The following is a 16,695-nucleotide window of genomic DNA, read 5'->3' as shown; positions in this document are numbered from 1 at the left end:
GAGAACACAGAGTAGTTTACACTGGCAAATGCTTGATTGATCTGATGTAAACAAAATTATACTTTGCTTTTACATACTTGTAAGTCACCCTAGATAAGTGTCTGTTTTGTCTGTACCTAAATCCATCCCTTTTGTTGGGATGTATCTTTTTGGTGGTGGAAGATGTATTACTTACATGCATAAAAATCCAGCCCAAGGACACCAGTTTATGTTCTTGATCTAAAGCAAGAGTAAATCTATTTAAAGCGTACCAATATGAAACCTGTGCCATGGGATCATGTTAGATTGACTGGGCAAGATGGACAAAAATCCCAGAATCCCAGAATGGGTCAGGATGGAAGGACCACAGTGGGTCATCTGTCCCAGCCTCCCTGCTCAAGCAGAGCACATGGCACAGGATTGCATCCAGACAGTTCTTGAGTATCTTCAGTGTGGGAGACCCCACACCCTCTCTCTGCAATCCCTTCTGGTGCTCAGTCACCCGCACAGTAAAGTTCTTCCTAATATTCTGGTGGGTCTTTCTGTGAATCAGTTGCCTGTTGTCTCTTGTCCTGTTGACTCCACTGAGCAGAAGCTGGATCTGTCCTTTTGTTACCCTCCCTTCAGATACTTCTATACATTCATGATGTCCCGTCTCAGTTGTCTCTTCTCAAGGCTGACCAGGCCCATCTCCTATTCTTATATAAGAGATGCTCCAGTCTCTTAATTATCTTTGTTGCCCTCTCAACAGGAGCTCCAGAAGCTCCATGTCTCTCTTGTGCTGAGGAACCCAGAGCTGGACACAGCACTCCAGGCGAGGCCTCACCAGGGCTGAGTAGAGGTGCAAGATCACCTCCCTTGACCATGTTCTTCCTAATACACCCCAGGACACCATTGCCTCTTGGCCACAAGAACCCTGCTGGCTCTTGGACAGCTGGGTGTCCACCAGCCTCCAGCCCATACTGATACATGATTATTCCTCCCCAGGTGTGGCAACCTGCATCTGCCTTTGCTGAATTTCAGCTGGTTCCTCTCTGCCCATCTCTCCAACCTGACAAGGTCCCTCTGAAGAGCTGCACAGCCCTCTGGGGAATTGGCCACCTCTCCCAGCTTTGTGTCATCAGTGAACTTGCTGAGGAGGCACCTTCTCATCCAGCCAAGACATTGATGAATAATACTCGGCCAAATATCAACCCCTGGGGGACACCACTAGTGACAGGCTTCCAGCTAGACCCTGTGCTACTGATTGCAAATTCAGATACTTTGTGTGCAGAATCAGCGGCATTTAGGTAGATGGGAGTGATAAATTTTATCAAAATGGATTAGACTGTGGTCAAAACAAGCCAATACACAAGTTATGCAGGAAAAACTCATTTACCAAAACAGGACAGGAGATAGTTTTAAAATGTAGGTGTGTTGTGTACAATTTTCTTTGTATTCAGAAATGTCTCCCTACCTTTTAAACAAAGTTTATTCTAACAAGTCATTGCTTTGTGAAATACTTTTTTTGTTAAACACTTCAAAGCACGATGTGCTGATTTCAGTAGCAATTTAGATTTTTGCAGCAGAGTGTAATGTCTTCTTGTGTGCGATGAGCCTGAACCAATCCTTTATATTCTTTTTGTCTTTGTCTTTCTACATGTGTGTGGGCTGCAGATGGTTCTGTGAAGGAAAAGAACTCCAGAATTCCCCTGACATTCAGATCCATTCTGAAAGTGGAGGACTTCATTCACTAATTATAGTAGAAGCTTTTGAAGACGACACTGGGCGCTATACTTGTCTGGCTTCAAATTCTTTTGGTTCAGATAGCACATCAGCTGAAATATTCATTGAAGGTAAGAGATAAAATAATAAAATACTTGATGCGTGTAAGAAAAGATAATTAAGCTGAAGTTCACTTTTGGTTCTTTATCTTAACATTACATTCAGTATGGTGGTAATTTTATGGTATTCCTCTGCTTTTCTTTAACAAACACATTTTTAACATCAAATAATATTAATCCTGATATTTCAGTGAATGTATCAGGAATCACTGAGTAGATTGCTATTTATTTAGGGCAGAAAAGAGATAAAGAATGAAATAGGAGGAACCAACAAAAACTTTGGCATATCCTTATAAGCAGTACTTCTGTAAATCACTAGTTAAAGTTTTGACTAGTGATAGTAATAATGATTTTCCTGGTAGCAGTAATCCCCATCTCAGTTTTGACATATCTGCCTCCCTGTGCAAATATATGTGGCAGCCCAAAATGAGTCATCTTTAGTGTCATCTTTAGTCATGCGTAAATGTACTATAATCCATTATCTTTGGCATACTGATTTTAAGTCAGATTAAAGTCAGTCATATTGGTTTTGTCCACAAACAGCTGCTAGTTATTGTCAAAATATTTCCTGACTGCAAAATTAGTAATAACTCAAGTATTATTTTCTCTGAGAAAAGTTAATGATGACCATGAGTAAAATTATTAAGTTATCTTTTAGTAGAGAACTGTATTTCAGGCAAGATTATCTTATACCTGAATACCAATTTTAATTCATACATCTCCCAAAAAATTAGGTACTACATATTCTTTTACCAGTTTTGTAACTCATTAAAGTTCATTTAAATGGTCACTTGAAAGCATAAAATAAATTAACATAAGAAATAGTCATAAGAAATCTAAATAGTGACACACCAAAATTATTAAATAGATTTTTATTAACCAAACAAAAAACTTTTTGCTCCTAACTAGCTAAATCATGACATAGCCTTTATAGGATTTATTTCATTATGCTCTTTATGGTCAGAACTTTTGAAGAGGCCATTTGGATATAATAGCAAAATCCCCAAGACTTTTCTGAATCTTACAGATTCTAGAAGGAGTTTTCTTTACAGTAGTAATCACGATTTCAGAATTACTCAGGTGTAGTACAAATACTACTGCTGTGTGAGGTTATAGGGACAGAAGCAACAGTAAAAGATGAATAAAAGTATTCATTCTCTGACATCTGCCAGTATTGCTATATGGAAGTCCTATCTTGAAGTTTTATAACATGTTACTTTCAAAGAGAAAGATTTGTACAAGTCATTAGGCTCATCCCCTGTCATTTTTAAGGAAAACAGGTTGTCACACAAGCAGTGCTTTGTATATTAATAGACTTGATGACACTGATGTGTCATACTTTCTTTTGTGCAGCAGGCCCAGCCATGCAAGACCTGGTTGTTCTACGTTCTTAAGAAATCCTTTCATGTAGACACACTTTGATGACTGGACATTTGCTTCTCTCTTATCTGTTCTATACTACTTATTGCTTTGATTTTTTTTACAGCATAAACTTTGTAAATCAATAGGGGTTTTAGTCCCAGCATTGTTACATTGGAATCTGTCTATGCTATACTGTGCATATTGATTATGAAATGCTTATGGTTTGCATTAAACATACAGCTATCCATATATATGCACCAATTCCTTGAGGAATAATATGTACTGCATAAATGTCTAGAATAAATGTGTGAAGTATCTGTTGTTAGGAAAAATTAGGACAAAGGGAATAAATGCTTTCATATTTTTTTCTTTAAGTAAGCTCAGGGTATTGCCAAATACATACATTATATCAAGACTTCCACTGGCAAGAAATAGCAGAGAATAAATGTTATGTGTAGGTTAATGTAAATAGTCTGAAATGTGGACATCATGGGCAGCAAGTTTAGTCTGAAAATGTCTTGGTACACTGAGTTGCTCTTACTTAAGTTTGAAGATTTGTTATCTGTAAAAGCCATATGTTTGCTTAAGCTTCAAATTTAAAATTTAAGTAAATAAAATTATACATTTCCCGTAAAGCAATAGTACTCAGCATTTTTTTTTTCTGTCTTGGCCATATTTGTCTCAAAATTAAGGGAGACAGCTAGGAGCCCAGGGAAAGCAGTGTGCAATTAAATTGGCATGCTTATGATTTCTGTAACTGTCTAAAGTACATAGTTACAGATAAAAAAAACTTATCAGATAAAAAACCTGCCATAGTTTGTTACAGAGGGTTCTCAATTCTTGAAGTGAAATGCAAAAGTATCATAGTTTCTCCTTTGGAATTTAAACATTAAATAAATCAATAAAAATATATGAGATTATTGAAAAAACTTTCTTTTCCAGGTGCCAGTTCTACAGATTCAGAGACTGAAAGTTTAATTTTCCAGTTAAAATCTGGAGCTATGCCACAGTAAGTGTGTAAAGCATTACCAATATTGTGTAAATGTTCTTAATAAGGGATACTGGAAAATCTTTGGTTTTACAATCTGAACAAGCATCTGGGGTACACTTGTGTATGCCTTGTCTTTTTTGTTTCTCTCATGTGATATAAATGTGTAGTATAATAACTGTAAATCATATTAATTTGCTTGTTCTGTCAGAGAAGGCTGATCTCACTCTGACAACATATTTGTTGATACTAATTTTTCATATTCAAAAGTAAACTCAAGTTAACCAAGTTTTCTTTTGTAGTCACCCAAACCAGTGCCTCCAAAGAAATATGTAGAAGACTACAATTAAAGAAAAAAAAATTAGTTTCATCTTAAATCAGTACTTTTTATTGCATAAGGAAGTGCAAATTAGCCAGAGTTTGTCTTCTACTCAAACTTCATTCATCCATCTTGATCTTCAGCAGTCATGTTGATCTTTTCAGTTGATAATAACATACTTAAATATGTAGAAAGTACAAGGTGGCTTACATATTAAAAACTAACACATTCTCATTTCAGATCCTATAAAATGCTTCCTGGGTTTTTATTTTTCAGGGCCCAAAAGAAAACCACTTCTGTTTCTTTGACAATAGGATCTTCTACACCAAAATCAGGAGTGACCACAGCTGTAATTCAACCTATATCCATGCCCAGTCAGCAGGTATTTTTAGACAATTTTTAAATTAGTAAAAATATTTCAGATTTTCTTCCAAGATTTTCAACACCTGAAAAACTCTGTCATTTTGAGGAATCATATTGTTAAACTATAAACTAGCATTACTATATTAAGAATTATGGTTTTTAAAAATTAAGTATTTATCCACTGAATGGGACACAAAAGTAAGTATACATATCGATTCTTACACAACATGTAACACAGCATTTAAGCAGCAGACAGATCCAGTGATGATGAAAATTACAGAGTTTATCACTTAATAGTGACTCGTTCAAGTCCTAAAAGAATGTACTACAAATGAATGCCTGCAATATTTTTTACCAAAAGTTTTAAATTTTGTTATTAAATTTAATATTGCTGTCATTTCTTTGGGCCCTTTAGAGAAAAAGAAATTTTACTATCTAAATGTTAAATATAGAAAATCATGTTCATTCATTTGTACTAAGTCCTTAGTATCACTGTGGCTAACTTTACAAGTTTACATGTAAATCGTAAAATACAAACAAAATTAAAATCTCTGTCATCCTATACATGGTAAATTCTTTTCCCTTCCTTGAGCTAACCTTGATAAGCTTTGAGGCACCTGGATTTATTTATCACTGCGTCAGTGAAGGGATGTAGGAGCAGGAGAAGCAAAAATGCTTCAGTGCAAAAGATTTACTTGAATCTATTAACAGGAGTCAAATCCTCAAAATACTTTCAGGCAAAGACAATTGGACACAAAATTCTTATTGGAAGTATAGAAGCCCTCAAGCATTTGTTTTGATTTCAGAATATAACAGATGTGAAATTGTGATGTCTTCCAAGAAGTATGGTAGAAAGAACAATAAGACTGCGCATGTGAGAGTTTGCATTTTTGCATATACATGGGGGCCGTATATCGAAACTAGTACTCTTTCCATTTCACAGCATTCTTGCATTGCTTTGCAGGCTCAAAGCCCTACTTCATACTTGCACCATCTGGATGGACCCAAGCCTATCTATTCTGCACCTATTTTTACAAAGGTATGTTTTATCCATCATGATTTTTATATCATACTCTTATAGTCCAAAAGAAAATATCAAAATTATGTATCCGAATGCAGGAAGGCTTGATCAAGTTCAAACTTTTTAGTATCAATGTCTTCCTAAGAAAATACTTTTCCATTGCAACAGCAAAGTTCTTATGCATTCTACTAATGGATTAAAATGAATATTCTGTATGAGTTTTCTTATGGCTGTGCCTGCTCTCCATTGATAAATCTTTGTAAAATATAGCAAGGTAAGTACTAATTACTAATAATAGTCTTGACAAAGCTTCATTCACAGTCATTTATCTACTGATAAGAACAAATAACACAGGCTTTTTAACTCTGATTTAGAAAAAAATTGTAAATTAAAATTCATAGGACCAGTTAAGTTGGGAAAGACCTTTAAGATCATCAAGCCCAACCATTAACCCAGCATGACTAAGACCACTGCTAAACCATGTTGATAAGTGCCACATCTACATGGCTTTTAAATACCTCCATGTATGGTGGCTTCCCTGGGTAGCCAGTACTTGGCAACCCTTTCTCTGAACAATTTTTCCTATATCCAATCTAAACCTCCTTGTGACACCTTCAGGCCATTTCCTCTTGTCCAATTGTGTGTTACTTTTGAGAAGACCCCAACCCCCACTTCATTACAAATTCCTGGAGAGCAATTACATCCCCCCAAGGCTCTGTTTCTCACAACTAAACAACCCCAGTTCTCTCAGCTGCTTCTCATAGGATTTGTGCTCTAAACCCTTTACTAGCTTTGTTGCTCTTCTTTGGACATGCTCCAGCACCTCAATGTTTTTCCTGAGGGGGCCAAAATTCAGCATGGGATGCAAGGTGCAGCCTCACCACTGCTTAGTACAAGAGTCAATCCTTTCTTCTGCTGATCATACGCTTTAGAAGAGAAGTTTCTATTCAGAAAATTCTATTCTGTATTTCTCACGTAATTACTTAAGTCAATATTTATCTTCACAGTCATCCCAAATCAAACTTAAGAACCGAGAATTAGGTAGCAGCAAAAAAAGGATGGCATGCTTCCCTATCTATAAAATACAGCTTCAGTTGAAAATATTATTTCAATTTGCCTCAAACAATGATTTCCATAGTAGTAATTATTATTTAATCACTACTTGCTGAAGCCAGAATGAAGCATTTCTGGTTATTACTTCAGGAAAACATTTGATTAAAAATTAATATGGACAGCAAATAGTTTTGCCTGGAGATAAGAGTAAGAGCAAGCCCTGCTCTCTACAGCTGTCTAGCTTGGCTCCAGCATATTCCTGTCTCATGTCTAGAAAGGTCTGATTCTGTCCCTCATAATTCTGCACCCATACTGCAGGGGTCACAAGAGGGTGAATAGTGGAGGTGCAGGAGATTAGAAAATGTGGTTACTGTATGGTTAGGAAGCAGGCAATTTCCAGGTAAGAGTGGGAAATAGAAGTCCATCCCCCATCCAGAGACTACCAAAGCAATTAAAACTCTGCTATTTCTTCCTAATGCTCATCTCTCTTGTCCTTGAAATTCTTTACTGAAGAATTTGAGCAGCTTAAGACAGCTGGGACATACCAAAACAAAAAAAACTAATTAAACAAGAAAACAAACCAACTATGAAGAATAAAATATAAACTTAATCCAGCATCCTGACATAAATTTCTCCTCATGCAAAGTTCAGGGAACAGCGCAAAGATTTTCAGGTTTCCATGTAACAAAATTCTTACGCATTTGATTAACTAGAGATCTGTGAATATAAACTAGAAAAACTCTGAGCTTAGACCTAACTTCAAGTGCTTTGCTACAGTAAGGTCTAAAACTTTGACAATAAATTGCAAAGGAAATAAGACAGCCACTGCAGAGTGAAAAGGACTCCTTGATTTATAATCTTGAGATAGATAACAAAGGTAAAAATAGTGGCTATCATCTGTCAGTTCTGTTACTTAAAATATTGTGTTTCCCTCTGGCTGCAGCTCTTCATTAAAGATCTAGTCTCTTCCGAAATTTTTCACATGTGTACACCAATTTATTACAGCCAGAGTACTGTCCCAGAAGCTATCCATACACTAGTTAATATATCCTAATCATATTGGTGTCATCTAATTTTTCTTCATTTGTTACATATCGCTCAGATCAAAAGCAGCTCCACCTTCTAGAGCTGGACCCAAAAGCAGCTCAGCTAGTCTCAGGATTAAGTCAACCAATAGTTCCAGAATTTTCATTTCAATTTGTGGAAGAACAAAAAATTGAAAGCTCAATCTACAGTGATCTGCTTGTATTAATTTGAGGAATTAAACACTTCTGCACTTTTCCAATCTTTGGTCTTTTTTAAGAATGTATTTGTAAATAACCTATCCAATAATTTTTAACTATATAGACATATTAAATTCAATCAGAATGAAAGAAAATGTCTGTTGCAAAAATGTAATGACACAATAAAGTTGAATTATGAAGGGAAGCAAATACTATTGTTAAGAATGTAAAGTGCTTCTGGTTTATTTTAATTGTGATGTTTGCATTTCAGGAGCTACAAAATGCCACAGCATCTGAAGGACAAGTTGTAGTATTGGAATGCAGGGTTAGAGGACCCCCTCCCATTCATGTTAAGTGGTTTCGACAGGGCATTGAAATTCAAGATTCTCCAGACTTCAGAATTCTCCAAAAAAGTAAGGCAACGTCATGGTTTAACTTCAGCCAGCAGCTGAGGACCACACAGATCCTCATTCATTCTCCCCCAGTGTGCTGGGAAAGTGAATTGGAAAGTAAGAGTGAGACAACTCATGGGTTGAGATACAGTTTAATAGGGAAAGCAAAAGTCTCAGAAGCAAAGCAAAACAAGGAATCTTTTGACCCCTTCCCATGGGCAGGCAGGTGTTTAGCTATTCTGAGGAAAGAAAGATTCCATTACCTGTAAGTTGTTTGGGAAGAATGTTGACTAACTCTGAATGTTACCCCTTCCTCCTTCTTCACCCAGATCTATATGCTGAGCATAATGTCATATGGTTTGGAATATCACTTTGATCACTGCAGTTTGTTTGTCCTGGCTGTGTTCCCTCCCAATTCTTTGTGCATCCCAGCCTTCTCACTATCAGCAAGATACAAGTAGCAGAAAAGGCCTTTATAGAAAAAAATCTCTGTATTACCAACACTGTTTTAAGCACAGATCTTAAACATGGCCCAGTACCAGCTACTGTGAAGAAAATTAACTCTACCCCACTTAAACCCAGGACATTTTCCACTCCCTTATTCCATACCATTTATGTCATGCTCAGGTCCCATACTAGCCAGGAGATGCTCATGAACCACCATTTCTCATCCTTTGGTCTAGTACACAGATAGCATTCCCTTAGTCTATGCATCATCCCTGTAAAATTTCACAAAACCTACTTTGAGTTCAGTTAGTCCATGTCTTTGGGCTCCATCTGTTGTGATGATACTCAGAATAGGAGAGGTGGTGTGTTACATGGACTTACTGAGCACCAAAGCCAGTCCAGGCCAGGTCATCACTGCCCTTGCACTGCTTCTTGTGAGGGCTTCTGCTCAATTGTTTCACATTGTTCCTGGTACAGTAATTCCTATCACATGCAACTCAAATCAGAGGTTACAACAATTTAAAAGTATTGCCATTACGATCTTCACCCATGGTCCCACTGGACCCTAACATTGCATTTAACATTACAATTAACTCCTCTCCTTGTTTCTAGCCTAGCTAGCAACAAGAGGTTCTGGCTGTCTTCACCTCAGTCAATTCCAGATGTAGTGGACACCACTCCAAGTGAAAGGCAACTTGGCCTGCACTGTGCTGCCAAAGGGGCTGAAGAAAAACACATTGTAATGTGATGCCACACAATTGTGGCATCCCACTTGACTGCCTTTGACTCCAGTTCATCTTGAAGTTCTAGCACATCTGGCACAGCTGCACTCAGCCAAAATCAGCTCAGGCAATAATCTGAAGTGGCTGTTTTTAATACAGGATGGAAAAAGATCGTGAAATTAGTCTGTCAGGATTAGGTTTTGGACAGAGTCCTTTCCTCTTCCCATTTCAGTGCTAATGGCTAGAAGTAACAACTGAACTGCTGCTACTGACAAACAATTTAAATATTGCTGATTTTGTAATGTCTGTACAGGTTCTCTACTTATTTACAGTATTTCAGTATAATATGTTAATTCAGTACACTGATATTTATTAATGTAATCTCTAACAAATTTTTCTCGTTTGTTTTCCTTCCTTGTGATGTGATATGCAGAGCCACGATCTGCAACTGAACCTGGTAAGAATCATATGAAAAAATAATCTCTTGATTCACTAGCTCTTTGAGTTTGTACTGAAGCCATAAATAGACAAGTGTTTCTGCTGAACAGTGGTAAACTGAAACCCCCTTAAAGACAATGCTGCTTTATCACACCTCCCATACTGTACTCTGTCCTTTACATCAATTCCTTTATTAGTTAAACAGTAAATTCCATTTAGACCAGCAAGGGGAGTAAATGGTTTGCTTGCTACTGAGGGAAAAAGGACAAGTCCCACAAAATTCCATTACCCAAATGGTGCTCATAAGAATTACATAACACCCAACCACTAAGTGCTAGTTTTACCAATCCAGCTTGGCAGATGTGATGTATCTTAAACACAAGTAAAACCTGATCCTAAAAAAAAAAAAAAAGGCACCGACTCAATTTTTCTAGCCTATTCACAAGATAAAAGTCCTAGATTTCAACAAGTAAAAAGTGTTCTTCCAGCTGCAAGTTTTCTCTGTCTGCTTCATTTTCCCATTCTACATCATTATATGCTGGGGGGAAGTTCTTGAATAGTAAGTGGATGCTGAAAGACTGAGAATGTTTTTTAATGTTTCTATCTCAAACATGTAGAAGAGAAGACACCAATACAGTCTGAACTTTCCTTTAAGAGGGTGGCCTGTTGTACATGAACATTCTTGAATTAGGAGAGAGTTTTAATTATGACACTGAAAAAACCAGAAAAGTTTTCTATCTTAGATCTGAGTATTTCCAAAGAGTCTCTGAAGGATGCTGTTGGTGGGGGGATGCTTTAACTCTGAGGGGTTGAATTGACAGCAGGACAGACCTAGCAGCTGAGAGATATTTGTAAAGTAGCACTGTGACTATGAGGATACAGGCTAGGAAAAGTGCAACTTTCTTTAATTTTCATGGAAGTGAAAGGAAGGAAAGAGGGAAAAATCTTTTCTTTGTCAGCTATTCATAATTTTCTTGCTACTTCACAAAATTGTTATATACCTATTTTACCTCATGTCCATTATACATATATAGGCTGCAGACACACATAGGTGTGCATGCTTTATCCTAACAGTTAATACTGTTACTCATGGTGTGCAACATCATCAGCTCTAGCATTAGCTGATGCCCTGAATATGTGTGACTGAATGATTTGATTTGTGGAGACTGGAAATGTGAGCTATATGAAGGAAAAAAGAGTATTGGAAAACCAAATAACCTCTACTGAGGAATTAAAACATGTTCCAAGTGCTAGCAATGGACTATTAGTATTTTATAGTCATAACACAAACTTTAGGGTTTAAATATTGTAAGTTAGGATACAAAACAATTTGAAGAGAGTTTCAATATCATATCAAGCCTTTGGATATGAAAATAAATAAAAGATATTACATTTGTGTTGAAATAAGATTAATTCTATATCTTTCTTAGAACATTTTCCTGTAATTCATATTACAGAATAAGTTTCCCAGTTTAGCTGTTTTCTTGATATCTTAATAGGTTTACTTTTTTCCCCTTCTCAGAGGAACCTTTCTCATCTAAAAGTACCAAAATATTTTCTAGATTTAATCTATCAACATTATCAGAATCATATCTGGTTCATTCTTACTAGGAGCTTCTTTAGGAAAAAATCACTTGAACTGTGTTCAATTTGTCCTTTAAAATGGTAGATAGTATCTGAAAGGAGTGAAATTTCACACAAAAGTTTCTACAAAGTGTAAATTTACCAGCCTATCTTAGAGTTTTTATATCCAATTTAAGACTCTTCTGTCAAAACTCATAGTCATGAATGTTTGTTTAGTTCTGGTATTTTTTTTTACCCTTTCACCCTCTTTAATAAACCTAATGTGTATAATGTTAGATGAACCAAATATTTTAGAGTAGGAATGCAGCATCATCTAGTAGAAAGGAGAAGCACTTTTTTCCTAGAAAGAAAAGGTTTCCTTTGTGTGAATAGTTGAGTGCTAGAAGATTTTTTTCACAAACTAATTTTCATATTGTTAGTTGAGAGGTTTGTGTAGTCTCTCTGACAATTATTGCTATGGAAGAAGTAAGAATGTTGCTATTAGTTCATGAAACTATTAACTTGCTTTCATAACTGCTGCCTGAAATAGGAAACAGAAGGTGAGATTCTGAGTCCAAAGAGATCATCACTTTGCCAGCCCTCTCATATACCTGCACTATCATTTTGAAAGTGCTGAACATTCTCCTTCCCATTTCTAGGGAGCTGGCTGACTCTGAGAGAAGATAACTGAAGTCTTCTAAAGGGCACTAGGGAACGCATTCTTACATGAAAGGTGTATTTTTTGAGCCATCTCAAGTACAGAAAAGTTATTTAATGTCGAGGTATCTCATACTATTCTCAAGGGAGCTGGCAAGACAAAAATAGGAAGACATCTCAGAACAGTTTTGGTATCTGTATTGTTGCAGTTTTATAGACATAACAGTAGTGAATGCCTAACTGCAGTCTGGCTGGTTTGTTGTTGGATTATTTCTTTTTTCATGCTTTTAATTACACAATATGTATTTATGAGCACCGTCCAGTGCTTTTGTTCTGTGAAAGAATTTCAGTTTGGTATTTTGTTTTCCCTGCAATCATGGAGCTAAGTACTATACTATCCCTTAAGATTTGTACTCTTTTTTCCTACTAAGCCCTATTAAATAATGTAGTATCTTAAAAGTGCAGTGTCTTACACACTACAGAAATTAATGGCAGTACATTTACTGGCTTATTTGTGAGGAATTGGCACTGTGCGTGCATAGGGAATGTAAATAAAGTTTGGGGAAAATGTAAATATTTTCTTTTGGCATAAATAATGAGCAATGTTTTATATATTAGTGGTACCCCTAGTAATAAGTAACACTGGGTTTTAGGATGTGATGAAAAATCTTAACATTTGTACAACAGGAAGCTGGATATGGGTACCAGAAATGTAATAGATGCAGCACTGGTTTGTGATGTAATTTAAACTCTTAGAAGCCAGACTAAACAATGCCTTCAGAGGAAATTTTTCATGAGCAAACACATAAGTGCTATTCAATGCATATGGTTAATACATATGCAAGGTTGACATGGAAACATGCATATTCTAGATAAGTATTCAGAATTTTGAAAGATGGACATGTTTTCTAAAAATTTTTTGAAGTGTAAAACATGCATGGAATTTTACATAAATTGTAACAAGTTGTAGTGTGACTTTAACTGCTGGTTGTCAACCAAAATCCAACCATCAATAAACACTATAGCACTCAATAACACTGGCTGTCCTCTGATAGGTCAGTACTAATGATTTAAAGGAAAAATATTCAGTGAACTCACGCAGGTAAGAAATTAGGAAGCAAAGGGGGTTTTTTGTCTACTTTTTTTTTGTTACACTCTATCTACTCTAATGTGTTTTGCACTCCTTTTTCTGTCTAGACAGAAACCAGTTTGCATTGCAAATCCCTCCAGATTGCTTTGTGAATTAATAGCTAGTCAGATTACTCAAAGCCAACATCGCAGTTTGTCAAATTACCTGTTCTGTACTTCTTTCTTGGATATTTTGACTTTAAACTGATGAATCCTTCAAAAGCAGGCTGCCTGAGAATGAAAAATCCCATGGAATCACTTGCCAGCTGTTGATATTTTGACCATTACTCAGCTGTCTGGAGACAGCCACAAACTGTATTGAATTACATTAGAACAATTGTCTAACAGCATGTAAGAAGAAAACTGTATGAAGTAATTTTGCTTAAATTGCCAGGGAATTGCCACATATACATGCTTTTTTTTCCTAAGCACAATACTGTGTATGTTCACAAAACACATCTCAAAAGATAGTCATCACTTCTCTTGGATTGTGCTTTCTTGTTTCCTGTTTTACTGCTGTGTTCCAGAGTCTCTGCTCTAAGTAACTCCTTTAGAAATTCCCTCCTATTTCTACATAACATTTGAAACAGAAAATACATGGCAAATGTTACAGAAATCCATGTTGCTTCCCTGCACCAAGAAAATCACCTTTCTGGTAGCTGATGAAATTCAAAACAGAAGGTTTGGTAGGTTAGCATGCACGCCAGATCCTTGCACTCTTTAGTGAAAACAAGAGAATTACGACTAAGGATCTGTCTTCTTTAACTGCTGAGAAGCAAACAAGGGCTTGGAGAGTGCAGTCTTCCATGAGCCATATTTCAAGAGGTCAGATTAAGAGAAAAACTGGAAATAGGCTAAAATTCCCCTTCATTTAAAGTGGTCTGATCAATTTGCATATTATTGCTTGTCAATTAAATTTTCAATTGTACTCTGTGCTCCCAAGATACCTACAGAATTCTGTCCCTGTCAGTGACCTCATCTGAAGTTGGACTGCTACAACTATCCTTGCTTGTTGATACTTCCAAATTCAAAGTAAACAACTGGTCTGTTTTGTACTATGTGATTTAAAAAAACCCCACCACTGTCATTCCTCTCCAACTGTAAACATTTAAATCTTTTTGGAGTTCATTAATATTCATATTTATACCTAACTTAACTTCCAAGTGGCTTAGGTGTCTATAGTATTATAACTGCCTTAGAGTAAGATTTAGCATGAACTTTTCCTTGACAGTGATAAATGGATTAATTTCTCCTCAAACGCGAACAATGTTTAGGGGTCTAAAGTTTTTGTTGCCATAGCAGTGTTCCCATTTATTTAACCCAATATGGCTAGATAGCAGGCATCTTGATTATTGATTAGATATTGTGTAACCTAGGCTCTCAACCCTAAAACTGCATTTTATTGCTCACAGTCACTTTTGCTGTTGTTCAGTTTTCTTATCAGTGTTTTTTAGGTGCTGTTTGAGATATCTTCAAACATAGTCAGGTTTTTGCATCTTCTAAAAACTTTACTCTTCATTCCTTGAGTGACATAAAGCCTATTAAATGAGCCAGAACAGCTGTCTGACAGGATAAAGGCATATAGAATGGCGATCATCAGAAACAGGCAAATTGAGTACATTTTTTGTTGTTATTGCAAGCTACACATCTTCATACTACTGTTTATTAGGCTACTCTGCATATTCTTCTCTATTTTCACTTTTCTCTATTCTCTTTCTATAAAAGATGCACAGATACCTATATGAGATATTTTTATATAACCTGGTGGGCCTATTGCTTTGAGTTTAACTGGAGTTAAACACTTGTGGAACGTGAGGGTGAACAAGACACAAGTTGACAGGGTTCTGTTTTGTTGGATTTTTACCAGGAAACCACAACTGTGACTTCCCACTGTCCCTGTGTATCTGAAAACTTACTGCTTTGAACTTACAGCTCTGGAAATTGATCTGTTCATTGCATGGGAATGAACAGCTACAGCAAGGGACTGTACTTATTTCCCCAGCTGTGTGTGCATTACAGTGGAGGCAGTTAATGGTCACATTCAGAGATGAAGTTGCAGATAAAAGAATTGCTCTACCTTTAATGTAATGCAGAGAAACATTCTGAAGTAAACACATTGCCAGTAATAAAATTTGTTAAAATGCAACAGTTTTCTCTCTTACCAAAGTTTATTCCTCCTAATGGACTCATGAGCCATAAAGGGAAAGAATTGCTGTGTAAAATGTAATCGTTCTTTCTAAATAACTGACAAAACAGTCAAGTACTTGCATGCCTAAGCATTTTACATGTTTCAGTGAACAAAATGCTTTTGTATTCATTTAGTCAAGTGTTAAATATGTTTTAAGGCCCTGAGAACAGCATTTCAGAGCTGCTTTCTGGAACACATTTCTGTGATGAAGTTATTTGTCAGCTGATGAACGCCAGGAAGTAGAACAGACATTATTTCCCTAAAATCTTATGATTCTGCTTAGCACAGTACCAGAAAGTAAAATAATTACACAAGTCAGGATGTAAAGGTAGAAAAATACTCAGAACACTGAGTATATCCAGAGCGTGCTATGAAAATCTTGAAAGAACCTTTCTTTTGCCAAATTAGTATTTCATTTCTATGTGTTCCACAGTAGTAAGCCTTTTAGCAAGGGGTGAGTGATTCTTGGCTTGGAGGAGGAAAATCGATAAAGAGGATAGCAATGTGTTGTTCACATGTGCTTTTTGCCCATGCTGCCTTTTGATTTGTTCTTAGGATTTTCATGTTTTCAGTTTAGCCAGTTTTCTTATGATTGATCACAAATATGTTGAAGTTTGTTTGTCTGGTTGAAAAGACTAAATTTTAATCTCTGATTATTTTCATCATTAATTTACTTTGAAATTTTTTACAAAGATTGCTGCGATCTACCATATATATTTTAAAGCATAGCTCATCAGTAAGCAAAGCACATCATTGTAGAATTCATTGGAATTCTTTTGTCACTGAAGAGCGAAGAGCTTCTCATGTGATCATTTTGCACACTTAAAAAGCTGGAAGAATGTTATGCATTAATTAGCTCCGGTCTTTGAAATATAGGACTTCTGCTGGGTGCTATGTTTTATATTGCCTTTGACCTCATTCAGAGAGCAGTTCTGAGCCTGGTGGAATGATCTTCTTTTGCAGTCCTGAAAGACCCAGCTTTCAGCATTCTGCTGTTAAATGAACAGGAAACTCGAATGCTGCCTGTAT

The 16,695-nt window shown here is 36.3% G+C and overlaps 1 protein-coding gene across 1 annotated transcript in view; it reads left to right on the top strand.

The window, feature by feature from the left end:
- The window catches only part of PALLD (palladin, cytoskeletal associated protein), a 187,460-nt gene that overhangs the window by 60,908 nt on the left and 109,857 nt on the right, over positions 1–16,695 (top strand). Inside the window, exons 3-8 of the mRNA XM_058025126.1 lie at positions 1,636–1,814; positions 4,107–4,173; positions 4,748–4,853; positions 5,799–5,873; positions 8,403–8,544; positions 10,126–10,149. Of these exons, the coding sequence (XP_057881109.1) occupies positions 1,636–1,814; positions 4,107–4,173; positions 4,748–4,853; positions 5,799–5,873; positions 8,403–8,544; positions 10,126–10,149 (593 nt within the window). The remainder of the gene's footprint in view (positions 1–1,635; positions 1,815–4,106; positions 4,174–4,747; positions 4,854–5,798; positions 5,874–8,402; positions 8,545–10,125; positions 10,150–16,695) is intronic.

Source organism: Melospiza georgiana, chromosome 5 (assembly GCF_028018845.1).
Source record: "Melospiza georgiana isolate bMelGeo1 chromosome 5, bMelGeo1.pri, whole genome shotgun sequence".
NCBI lineage: Eukaryota > Metazoa > Chordata > Aves > Passeriformes > Passerellidae > Melospiza > Melospiza georgiana.
Note: the sequence above shows the minus strand (reverse complement) of the source record. Positions and strands in the feature narration are given on the sequence as shown.